Source organism: Chiloscyllium plagiosum, chromosome 7, assembly GCF_004010195.1.
Source record: "Chiloscyllium plagiosum isolate BGI_BamShark_2017 chromosome 7, ASM401019v2, whole genome shotgun sequence".
Classification (NCBI taxonomy): domain Eukaryota; kingdom Metazoa; phylum Chordata; class Chondrichthyes; order Orectolobiformes; family Hemiscylliidae; genus Chiloscyllium; species Chiloscyllium plagiosum.
Window position 1 is genome coordinate 100923988 of NC_057716.1, and position 12041 is coordinate 100936028.

The following is a 12041-nucleotide window of genomic DNA, read 5'->3' on the forward strand; positions in this document are numbered from 1 at the left end:
TTTCTGATTTTGTTTCAGATTTCCAGTATCCACAGTTCTTTGTTTCATAATAGAAAAATATATCATTCAGCTCCCTGAAACCTCGGGCAGTGATTTCCCCACCTTGGTTACACTAGGCAAACATAAAAACAAAGGGATGCAAGAGTTTAACAACCAATCATCATTTATGCAATTAGAAGGGAAGGCAAATCACACCCTCTCACACAAGCACTGAAAAGCAATCTGGAGCCAGGCTATGTACCAGCCCTCATCTCACTTATAAGGAAAACAAAATTAAGATAAAAGCCTTGAAATCAATTTGAGAAGTTATTTCCAGAATGCTTAATGTAATTTCCTAAAACCAAATTAAATTTTTCTGCACTATTTTAACACTGTTGGCAAACAGTATAAAATAAACATTGTAAGATAGTTGAGATAGAAATTTGCTAAGAGTTTAAGGGATGCCATGGGTCAGTGCCAAGGTCAAAACTTTAAGATTCTCACTATTAATTGCAGGCCTCGTCTTTTGGAATGGAGATAGATATAATGGCAATGCATCAGGAAGCGGTGTTTGCTTGTGTTACTGTGTTGAAACCAGCAGAAGAGAACTGGTTGCAGTAGATGATGAGACAACTTTCTCTCAGCTTGGTTCAAGTATCAACATGGCACCATTGGTTAGACACTGAAGTGACAAGGTTCTGCATTTAAGTTCCATTTCAGGAGCTGAGCACAGAGCCCATGCAAAAATCTTGGGATTGTGCTGGATGAATGTTGCATTGTGTTTCAGATTAAATGCCAGGTTTAACTTCTTTCCAGGCAGATACAATCGATCAGGAGAAAGTGAGGACTGCAGATGCTGGAGACCAGAATTGAAAAGTGTGGTGCTGGAAAAGCGCAGGCCAGGCAGAGTGTGGTGCTGGAAAAGCGCAGGCCAGGCAGCGTGTGGTGCTGGAAAAGCACAGCAGGCCAGGCAGCCTGCTGCGCTTTTCCAGCCGATACAATCAATCACCTGACTTGTTCAACATAACTTGCATTACTGAGAGTTCCATTAAGATGTTAAAGCATCACAATGGGCTTCATAAGGACATTAAGAGCTCAAGAGTACAGGAGCAATGACATCTTACTGCAATTATCTAGAGACTAAAATGGCTTTACTGGGTGCCATTTTGGTCTCTTTATACATTATTTGCCACTAAGGGACAACAAAGGCACACCAAACTAATTCCTGGGATGAAGGGATTGCATCCTGAGCAAAGATTAAATTCTCTGGAGTTTAGAAGAACAAGAAACAATCTTATTCAAACAGAATTTTCTTACAGGAATCAATAAGGTAGATGCAAGTGGATGTTTCTGCTGGCTGGGAGTGGCTTAAACCAGGGAGAGGGTGTTAGATTAAGGATGCCATTTAGGACTAAATTTAGGAGTTATTTCTTCAACCAGGAATGGTGAAACTTTGGAACTCTCTACACCAAAGGACTGCAGAAACAGTGTTTAGCATTGAAACTGATAGATTTTTCCATTTTAAAAACATCAAGGGATACAGGGATGGTACAAGTAAAGATGCTGAAACAGAAGATCAGCCAATGATGGACTCAGCTTCAATAGCTGCATGACGTACTCCTATTCCATACATGTTAATGTGCCTGACGACTTGGTCAAAGTATTAAGTTTTAAGGATTTTGTTCGAAGAGAACAAGGGCAGTAGAGAAGAATAAACTTGGGGAGAAAATTCCAGTACTACAGACATCAGCAGCTAAATTGTAGCCACAACTGGGAGAGCAAATGAAAATTGGGTATGAAGAAGAGGCCAAAACTGGAAGAGCACCAAAGTCAGAGAGCTTCAGGACTGCAGAAATTGACAGAGACAAAACGACAAGATCCCTTTGTGTCTTGGCAAACATTCCTTCACAATATACTTGCTAATCATTCAAGTCACTGCATATATTCAACCTTGATTGCATGGTTGTCAATGCTGTGTGTTGCCATTAGAAAAGCCACTGTCTTTAAGCTAATGTACTATATTTTTCAAGCACATACTTCATGCAATAAAAGCATGCTTGATTGAGTGGAAACTTGAAATGTATGAACACATTGATGCAGAAATGCTAACTTCATTCAGCCACCGTAGTTTTGTTTTATTTTACAAGTGGTTCAAACTCTCAAATACTTCCATTTACTCTCTCATTAGCAAGAGGAAATTGGCATGTGCTAATCTCACCCTGTGACTTGGCATCAAAACCTTTTACAATAATCTCTTCCATGAAGTTAAAAATCACACAACACCAGTTTATAGTTCAACACGTTTATTTGGAAGCACTAGCTTTTGGAGCTAGTGCTTCCAAACAGACCTGTGGGACTATAACCTGGTGCTGTGCGATTTTTAACTTTGTCCACCCCAGTCCAACACCGGCACCTCCAAATCATCTCTCCCATGAAGTGCCTTAGCACATGTAACTATGCTAAAGATGCTACATAACTGTCAGTTGTTATGTTTACAACAGTGGAAACACAATCCACAAATAAAAGCCAGCTGTGTAACAGGGGTTTACCAGCCTCAAAAATTGAATTACACTGCAGCTCAACAGCACATGATAACCAGTCTCTGGATGGAGCTCGTCAAATGAAACCAAGGTTCCTAAAATGATAATGTGTGACTACAAACAAACAACTGTGGGATGTCTAATCACAATGTAATGAGTCATGCATGAACTGCTGTGTAATAATTTTTAATGGATATAAACTTTGTCCTCCAGTTCCTATTCAAACAAAGCATTTATTTTTTATTTTGCTTGCATTAACATATTTTGTGTTAAGTAAAGCAGAAGTAACAAACCACTCCAAAATGAAGCACCAGCTCAATAATGTGTAAAATACAGTGATTTGTTTTTTTTGGGATGGGGAATGTTCATTGAAAAATTTGTATAAAACGAGCATTTACCGCTGTGTTCTTTTTTTTTTAACAGATTTGTATAAGAAGGGCCATTTATAAAATCACAAGCCGAGATGTCAGAAGACTGCACTTTCCACAGAGATGCTTCAAACAAACATGCTTTATTACATAGAACATTCTCAACATCGGTGCAAAGGAGCAAAGTTAACGCTTTGGGTAAAGGATCTTTCATCAAAGCTGTAAAGGTTAAGGGACAACATAAGTTTTAAGTAATTACAGAGCTTGGTGGTGGTGGCTGGGGGGAGTTGATGGTAATAGGCCAAAAGTTAATTAACAAAAGGTGGATGCAGATGAGCTGTAAAAGATAAACAAAGAATAAATCAGATGCCATTCGAATCTCAACCCAGGGTTCAACTCCAATTGCGAGATGCGTCCTCCATTTCCTCACATGTGCATTCTTATCCTTTATCCTCTTCCCCACAATTACAACAAGACTCCCCTTGCGATGGGTAGGTCATTGCTGCGGATCAATGCTGAAGTCTTAATTTTCTTTTTCCCCATGACGTATAGAAATGACTCGGATGAAGAGACCAAAGATACAGTTGTTAAATTTGATGACAGAAAGACAGGTAGCAAAGTAATTATAAAATGGACATATGGAGGCTACAAAGGGTTATAAATAGGTTAATCAAAGATCTTCCAAATGGAGGATGTGCAGAAAATGAGAAACTGTTTATTTTGGCAGGAAGAATAAAAACAACTATTTCCTGAACAGTGAGAGATTGCAGAGCTCAGATCCAGAGGGAGCTGACTGTCTTATTGCATCAAAGGTACAGCAAGAATTTAGCAAAGCTAATAGAACGTTATCATTTATCACAAGGAGAAATAAATCCAGGGAGTCCAGTACCAGGAGTCACAGTCTCAGCATACAGGATAGGAGCAGGGTTCTGAGTTGAATGATCAGTCATGATCCTATTGAATGTGACTCGAATGGCTTACTCCTTCTATTTTCTATGTTTCTCTGCCTCAAAAATCAGAGATTCTACTTTTATTGCCCCTTGAGGACAAGGGTTCCAATCACTTCTAACTGTCTGTGGAAAGGCAAAATTCTCCTCAGCTCTATCTGAAGGGTGACCCCTTATTTTTAAAACAGTGTCCCTTAATTCTAGATCATAGAAAAGTACAGCAGAGAACAGGCCCTTTGGCCCACGATGTTGTGCCGCGATTTAATCCTAATGTAAAATATAGTAACTTAAGCTACGCACCCCTCAACTCACTGCTATCACTGCTCACTGCAGAAGGAGTAAGCCATTCGAGTCTGCTTCACATTCAATAGGATCATGACTGATCATTCAACTCAGAACCCTGCTCCTGATTTCTGCCCACACTCTGTGATCCCTTCAGCCTAAAGAACTATATCGGAGTCCTTCTTGAAGACATTCAATATTTTGGCCTCAATACCTTTCTTCAGCGGAGAATCCCACAGGCTCACCAGTCTCTGGGAGTAGATATTCCTCTTTATCTCAGTCCTATTCAGCCTATCCCGTATGCTTAGACTGTGCCTACTGGTCCTGGACTCCCTGGTCAATGGGAACATCCTTTCTATGTAATCTTCTGTTGACGATATGTAATCCTGTTAAAATTTTCTAAGTTTCAATGAGGTCTCTTCTCATTCTTCTGAACGCCAATGAATGTAGTCGTAACCAATCCAGTCTCGTTTCACATCACTCTTGCCATCCCAGGAATTGGCCTGGTAAGCCTTTGTTGCACTCCCTCCACACCAGAATCTTTCTCAGATAAGGAGACCAGTACTCCAAGATGTGGTCTTATCAAAGATATGTACAACTGCAACAAGTTGCTACTGTACTTGAATTTCCTTGCTACAAAGGCCAACATACTATTTGCCTTCTTCACTGCCTGCTGCAATTGCATTGGCAGAAGTGAGGACTGCAGATGCTGGAGATCAGCGTCAAGATTAGAGTGGTGCTGGAAAAGCACAGCAGGTCAGGCAGCATCCAAGGAGCAGGAAAATCAACGTTTCAGGCAAAAGTCCTTCATCACGACTGCTGCAATTGCATGTTTACTTTCAGTGACTTTCAGGTCATATTGCACTTCACACTTTCCCAATCTATCAATCATTCAGATAATAATCTGCCTTCCAGCTTTTGCGACCAAAGTGGAGAGGCAAATATACTTAGTAAAGGGGTTTAAAAAAATTAGAACAGTAAGCAGATCATGCACGATATTACCGAAAGGCAAGGAAGCTAAAGGAGCCAAGTGGCTTGCTCCTGTTCCCCAATGTCCATATGTCAGTTTCAACAGCAGAAATTCCTATCAGCACAGCATTCATTTCCTCCCTCCCCCTCCATCCCAGTTCCTAGAAACGAATATTTTATTTTCCTTTTCAATTTAAGAGCAACTCCTCCTGTTTGTACAGATTGCACCATCTCATACTCACTGTAGTGACTAACGAGGTCAGCTAGGTGAACCTCAATATGAATTCCCTGATTGGGGTTGTTAACCTGTCCAAACAGGGAGCAGATATAAACAGGAGTGTCAGAAGTTCTGTCGACTCAGTTGGTTCTGAGGAAGCTACGTCACTATGAATGACATTCCACACGTAAATAAAGTGTGACTTGCTAATGGGATACCAGCCACTGTGGAGTATTTCACTCATGGTGACATGTACGATAGGATTTACACCTGAACCACTCTAGTAGAGAGCTTTACAAAAGGAGCAACAATGTGTATTCATTTCCGTGCAATGTACTCAGGAAAGCATGCAGAGACATGTTACAGGGCTGTTAGCAAAACCTGACATTGAGCCACATAACAGGAAATTGAGACAAATGATGAAAAGATTGGTCAAACAGACATGCTTGAAGAAGCATCTTAAAGAGCCATGATTTGGAGGTGCCGGTGTTGCACAGGAGTGTACAAAGTTAAAAATTACACATCGGGTTATAGTCCAACAGGTTTAATTGGAAGCACTAGCTTTCAGAGCGCTGCTCTTTTGTCAGGTGATGACAACCACCTGATGAAGGAACAGCACTCCGAAACCTAGTGCTTCCAATTAAACCTGTTAGACAATAACCTGGTGCTGTGTGATTTTCATCTTAAAGAGAGGAGTGTGGTTTTGGTATGGTATTCCTGAGATTAAGACCAAGGCAGCTAAAAAGCACAGTAACCAGCCAGCAATTCAAAATAGCAAGAGACCAGATTTGGAGCAGCCCATACCTAAGCATTATTGTGCTTGTGGAATCTATGAACAAGGATAAGAAATACAAAATCAATGAAAGGGGATCCAATGCAAGTCAGAACGCCCAGAGTGATGAGCAAAGAGGGCTCAGTGCAAGCTGATGTGGAAAGCAGAGTTTTGGAATAAGCTCATGTTTACAAAGGGTGGAAGATGTTTACCAAGATGAAAATGTTTGCAATCGTGTTAAAGACCCATTCCAAATATACAACACGCATCAGCTGCATGACAACTCCAAGAAGTCACGCAAGTCTTCACACACAACATGACACATGAACTGGCAATGCCTGCTGCTTTGGTTTATAATGCTCCCTCTCTGAACCTTCTGCAAGACAAGGCTGCCAGAGTAAGGACCCAGCAACCCAGACTTTTGTACAGAAATGACTGACAAAGATAACCTCGCTTTTGCTATCTTATTATGCTCAAAACTCATGAATGCAGCTGGCAGATTTTTTGAGGGGTGGGAGGGGTGGTGTTGCAGTTAATTTTCACAATTAATTCAAACATTACAAATGCAGCAACTGTCACACAACTCTATTATAAAAACTATTATTTTCTATAGCACCTATCATGGCCCAAAAACACTCAAACTTTATAGGCAGTGAAATACTTTTGAAGCATAGTCCCTGTTATGCAATAGCAAAGACAACAGTCAATGTACATACAATAAACTTCCACAAATCGCAATGTGGTAAATGTCCAGGTGACCTATTATAAGTGTTGCTGATTGAGGAGGAAATATTGATCAGAATTCTGTGAAGGCAAAGTGTCCTTCAAATCCATACACAATATCCACCTACTGCTGCCTCACTTCAAGCTCTCAAGCTCCCATTCTCCATCCCTCCAACCAAACATGAACCATAATTCCCCACACAGCCTTACCTCCTGACTGATCATACTAATTCCACCAACACACCCCATGTCTATCCCAAATTAAGACTCGTTCCTCACCCTTTCCCAGGAATCAACCCCATTGTGCAAACCCCACTCATTCCACCATGCATTTCCTCCTTCCCTCCATATGCCAGATTTCTCACTTCTTTCCCCTCACTCCTCCAAACTATTTTCTCTTTCCAAGTTCTCTCTCCCCACCCTTGGGGAGAGGCAACGTGGTGACTCAGTGGTGGGTCTGCTGCCTCACCGTACCAGGGATCTGGGTTTGATTCCACCCCCGGCCGACTGTGTGTGGAGTTTGCTAATTTTCTCCCACGTCTGCATAGGTTTTCATTGGGTGCTCCAGGTTCCTATCAGCCTAAAGATATGAAGTCAGGTGGATGACCATGCTTGAATTGCCCTCAATTTGTAGTTATGCCCTCTCGTACAAGCTGATGTCATCATCCTAGGAAAAAGTCTTTCACTGTCCACCCTATCTAATCCTCTGATCATCTTGTATGTCGCTATCAAAACTCCCCTTAGCCTTCTTTCCAATGAGAACAGACCCAAGTCTCTCAGCCTTTCCTCATAAAAGCTTCCCTCCAGACCAGGCAACATCCTGGTAAATCTCCTCTGCACCTTTTCCAATGCTTCCACATCCTTCCTGTAATGGGGCGACTAGAACTGTACACAATATTCCAAGTGTGGCCGCACCAGTGTTTTGTATAGTTGCAGCATGATATTGTGGTTCCGGAACTCAATATCTCTACCAAGGAAACCTAACACACTGTATGCCTTCTTAACAGCACTATCCACCTGGGTGCAAACTTTCAGAGATCTATGCACATGGATTTCAAGATCCCTCTGCACATTCTCACCACCAAGAATCTTTCTTCCTGTTATTCTTCCCAAAGTGCGTCACCTATCCCTCTGCACACACTCCTTCCGTACATCCCCCGACCCGTCTGCACACACTCCTTCTGTACATCCCCCGACCCCTCTGCACACACTCCTTCCGTACATCCCCCGACCCCTCTGCACACACTCCTTCCGTACATCCCCCGACCCCTCTGCACACACTCCTTCCGTACATCCCCCGACCCCTCTGCACACACTCCTTCCGTACATCCCCCGACCCCTCTGCACACACTCCTTCCGTACATCCCCCGACCCCTCTGCACACACTCCTTCCGTACATCCCCCGACCCCTCTGCACACACTCCTTCCGTACATCCCCCGACCCCTCTGCACACACTCCTTCCGTACATCCCCCGACCCCTCTGCACACACTCCTTCCGTACATCCCCCGACCCCTCTGCACACACTCCTTCCGTACATCCCCCGACCCCTCTGCACACACTCCTTCCGTACATCCCCCGACCCCTCTGCACACACTCCTTCCGTACATCCCCCGACCCCTCTGCACACACTCCTTCCGTACATCCCCCGACCCCTCTGCACACACTCCTTCCGTACATCCCCCGACCCCTCTGCACACACTCCTTCCGTACATCCCCCGACCCCTCTGCACACACTCCTTCCGTACATCCCCCGACCCCTCTGCACACACTCCTTCCGTACATCCCCCGACCCCTCTGCACACACTCCTTCCGTACATCCCCCGACCCCTCTGCACACACTCCTTCCGTACATCCCCCGACCCCTCTGCACACACTCCTTCCGTACATCCCCCGACCCCTCTGCACACACTCCTTCCGTACATCCCCCGACCCCTCTGCACACACTCCTTCCGTACATCCCCCGACCCCTCTGCACACACTCCTTCCGTACATCCCCCGACCCCTCTGCACACACTCCTTCCGTACATCCCCCGACCCCTCTGCACACACTCCTTCCGTACATCCCCCGACCCCTCTGCACACACTCCTTCCGTACATCCCCCGACCCCTCTGCACACACTCCTTCCGTACATCCCCCGACCCCTCTGCACACACTCCTTCCGTACATCCCCCGACCCCTCTGCACACACTCCTTCCGTACATCCCCCGACCCCTCTGCACACACTCCTTCCGTACATCCCCCGACCCCTCTGCACACACTCCTTCCGTACATCCCCCGACCCCTCTGCACACACTCCTTCCGTACATCCCCCGACCCCTCTGCACACACTCCTTCCGTACATCCCCCGACCCCTCTGCACACACTCCTTCCGTACATCCCCCGACCCCTCTGCACACACTCCTTCCGTACATCCCCCGACCCCTCTGCACACACTCCTTCCGTACATCCCCCGACCCCTCTGCACACACTCCTTCCGTACATCCCCCGACCCCTCTGCACACACTCCTTCCGTACATCCCCCGACCCCTCTGCACACACTCCTTCCGTACATCCCCCGACCCCTCTGCACACACTCCTCTCCCCCCAGACCTCTGAATACCCCACCCCCTCTGAGTAGACCCACCCTCTTTCCCCCTCACCTTTCTTGTCCATCAGCCACATAAAGATGAAGCAGGGCAGGAAGCCGATGGGGCCCCACAGCACCAGCAGCGTGATGTCCAGGGTGCTGAATCCCAGAGCCTGCTTGGCTGAGTTCTGGATGGGGCCCCACGAGTTCCACAGGAGACCCTGCAGGAATCCCAGCGCCGAGAAGGCGGCCAGGATGAGCCAGCGGCGCCGGTACAGGCGGCTTCCAACAGAAGCCGGGCCCAGCAGCGGCTGGCCTTCCTCCTGCTGGGCGGCCCACATCCCCCCGCCCCGGTAAAGCTGACCGTTGGCAGCCGGCCCCGCTCCCAAATCAAAACAAGGTGCCGGCACAAACCGGACTCCCGCTGCTGCTCCCCACCCCCTCCGACGTCATGACGTCACCCGCGCCCAGACCGCGACGTCATGACGTCACCAACGCCCAGACCGCGACGTCGTGACGTCACCCGCGCACAGACCGCGACGTCTTCGCGTCACCCGCGCCCTGATCCCGACGTCGGCTCGCAATCCGCGCTCGAATGCGACGCAAATGGCGTCATCAACGCACGTGCTACCGTCTTTCGACGTCACCCTCGCTCTATCTCTCACTTGATCGCGTCGCTTGCTCGGGTCGGGAGTGCAGAACACTGCGCGTGCGCGCCGCTCTTCCGCCCTCCAAGACATTTGCTGGAGGCGCGTGCACCTATCGTCGGACCCCATTGAGGACCCAGAGGCGCGAGTTCAAAACACACCATGGACCCAGGGGTTATTTTTTTAATTTCAACTCATTAAACCCAGCATCATAGGAGAGTCTGGGACCAGAGAGCATTGTCGCAGAGTACTGGAGGGCCAAATTAAGAGTGAGATGAAGAGGAATTAATTGCTCTCTCACAGGGTTGTGAATCTTTAGAACTCATTACTACAGGTAGTTGTGGGTATGCAGGAGGCTGGAATAACACAACAAACCAGGCTGCATCAGGGGGTGGAGAAGTCAATCTTTCAGCTGTAATCCTTCTTCAGGACCCATCTCCACCTTCTGATGCAGCCTGGCTTGCTGTGTTCTTCCAACCTCCCCTCCTTGTCTACCTTGGATTCTAGCATCTGCAGCCTTTTTGGGGTTGTGGGGAAAGAGTCTTTGAGTGTATATAACGCTGAGATAGATGCCTATCAGTCAAGGAATTAAGGGTTACGCAGAAAGGGCTGTAGAATGGACATGAGGAATGTCAGATCAGCCATGATCCTACTGAATAACGGTGAAGGCCCAAGGGTGTGAGAGGTATACTCCTGTCCATATTTCTTATTGTCTTTGGCTCATTGAGCTGAAAATGTGTTGCTGGAAAAGCGCAGCAGGTCAGGCAGCATCCAAGGAACAGGAGAATCTACGTTTCGGGCATAATCCCTTCTTCAGGCCCACTTTCCTCATTCCTGAAGAAGGGCTTATGCCCGAAACGTCGATTCTCCTGTTCCTTGGATGCTGCCTGACCTGCTGCGCTTTTCCAGCAACACATTTTCAGTTCTGATCTCCAGCATCTGCAGCCCTCACTTTAGCTCATTGAGGCTCTATTGCAATAGGTATACTATTGTAGCCTTGCATGCTATGGCATTCAAAGTGTTTATCCAAGTGAGGGTTACCGACCTGGACTATTCTCCAAGGCAGTGCATTCCAAATCCTAACAGTAAAGTCACCATAGTCACACTATCTCATTAGAAAGAGAGAGTGACTGTCAAAGTGCTTCAGGAGACAGGAGAGTCATAGAGATGTACAGCATGGAAACAGACCCTTTGGTCCAACCCGTCCACGCCGACCAGATATCCCAACCCAATCTAGTCCCACCTGCCAGCACCTGGCCCATATCCCTCCAAACCCTTCCTATTCATATACCCATTCAAATGCCTCTTAAATGTTGCAATTATACGAGCCTCCACCACTTCCTCTGGCAGCTCATTCCATACACATACCACCCTCTGTGTGAAAAAGTTGCCCCTTAGGTCTCTTTTATATCTTTCCCATCTCACCTTAAACCTATATCCTCTAGTTCTGGACTCCCCTACTCCAGGGAAAAGACTTTTTCTATTTATCCTATCCATGCCCTTCATAATTTTGCAAACCTCTATAAGGTCACCACTCAGCCTCCGCACTCCAGGGAAAACAGCCCCAGCCTGTTCAGCCCCAACCCTCTCCCTATAGCTCAAATCTTCCAACCCTGGCAACATCCTTATAAATCTTTTCTGAACCCTTTCAAGTTTCACAACATCTTTCTGATAGGAAAGAGACCAGAATTGCACGCAATATTCCAATAGTGGGGCTGAGAAGGTGGGATCTTCATGATAACCTCAGCTGGTGTGGGAATTGAATCCATGCCGTTGGTGTCATTCTGTGTCGTCCAGTCAAGTGAGCTCATCCTTTGGGTGAAAAAAAATCATTCAAATTCCCTATATCCCATTTCACAGTGAAATGCAAAGTATGACTCATTATTATCAAGTCGTAGAGATGTACAGCATGGAAACAGACCGTTTGGTCCAATTAACCCATGCCGACCAGATATCCTAACCTATCCTAGTCCCATTTGCCAGCACTTCGCCCATATCCCTCTAAACCCTTCCTATTTATATACCTAT

At 46.2% G+C, this 12041-nt stretch overlaps 1 protein-coding gene across 1 annotated transcript in view; it reads right to left on the reverse strand.

Annotated features, from left to right (window-relative positions):
* slc49a4 (solute carrier family 49 member 4) overlaps positions 1-9801 on the reverse strand; it is a 67378-nt gene extending 57577 nt beyond the window's left edge. The window contains exon 1 of the mRNA XM_043694263.1: positions 9440-9801. Within this exon, the coding sequence (XP_043550198.1) occupies positions 9440-9707 (268 nt within the window). The 5' untranslated portion in view covers positions 9708-9801. The remainder of the gene's footprint in view (positions 1-9439) is intronic.
* Positions 9802-12041: the final 2240 nt, after the last annotated feature.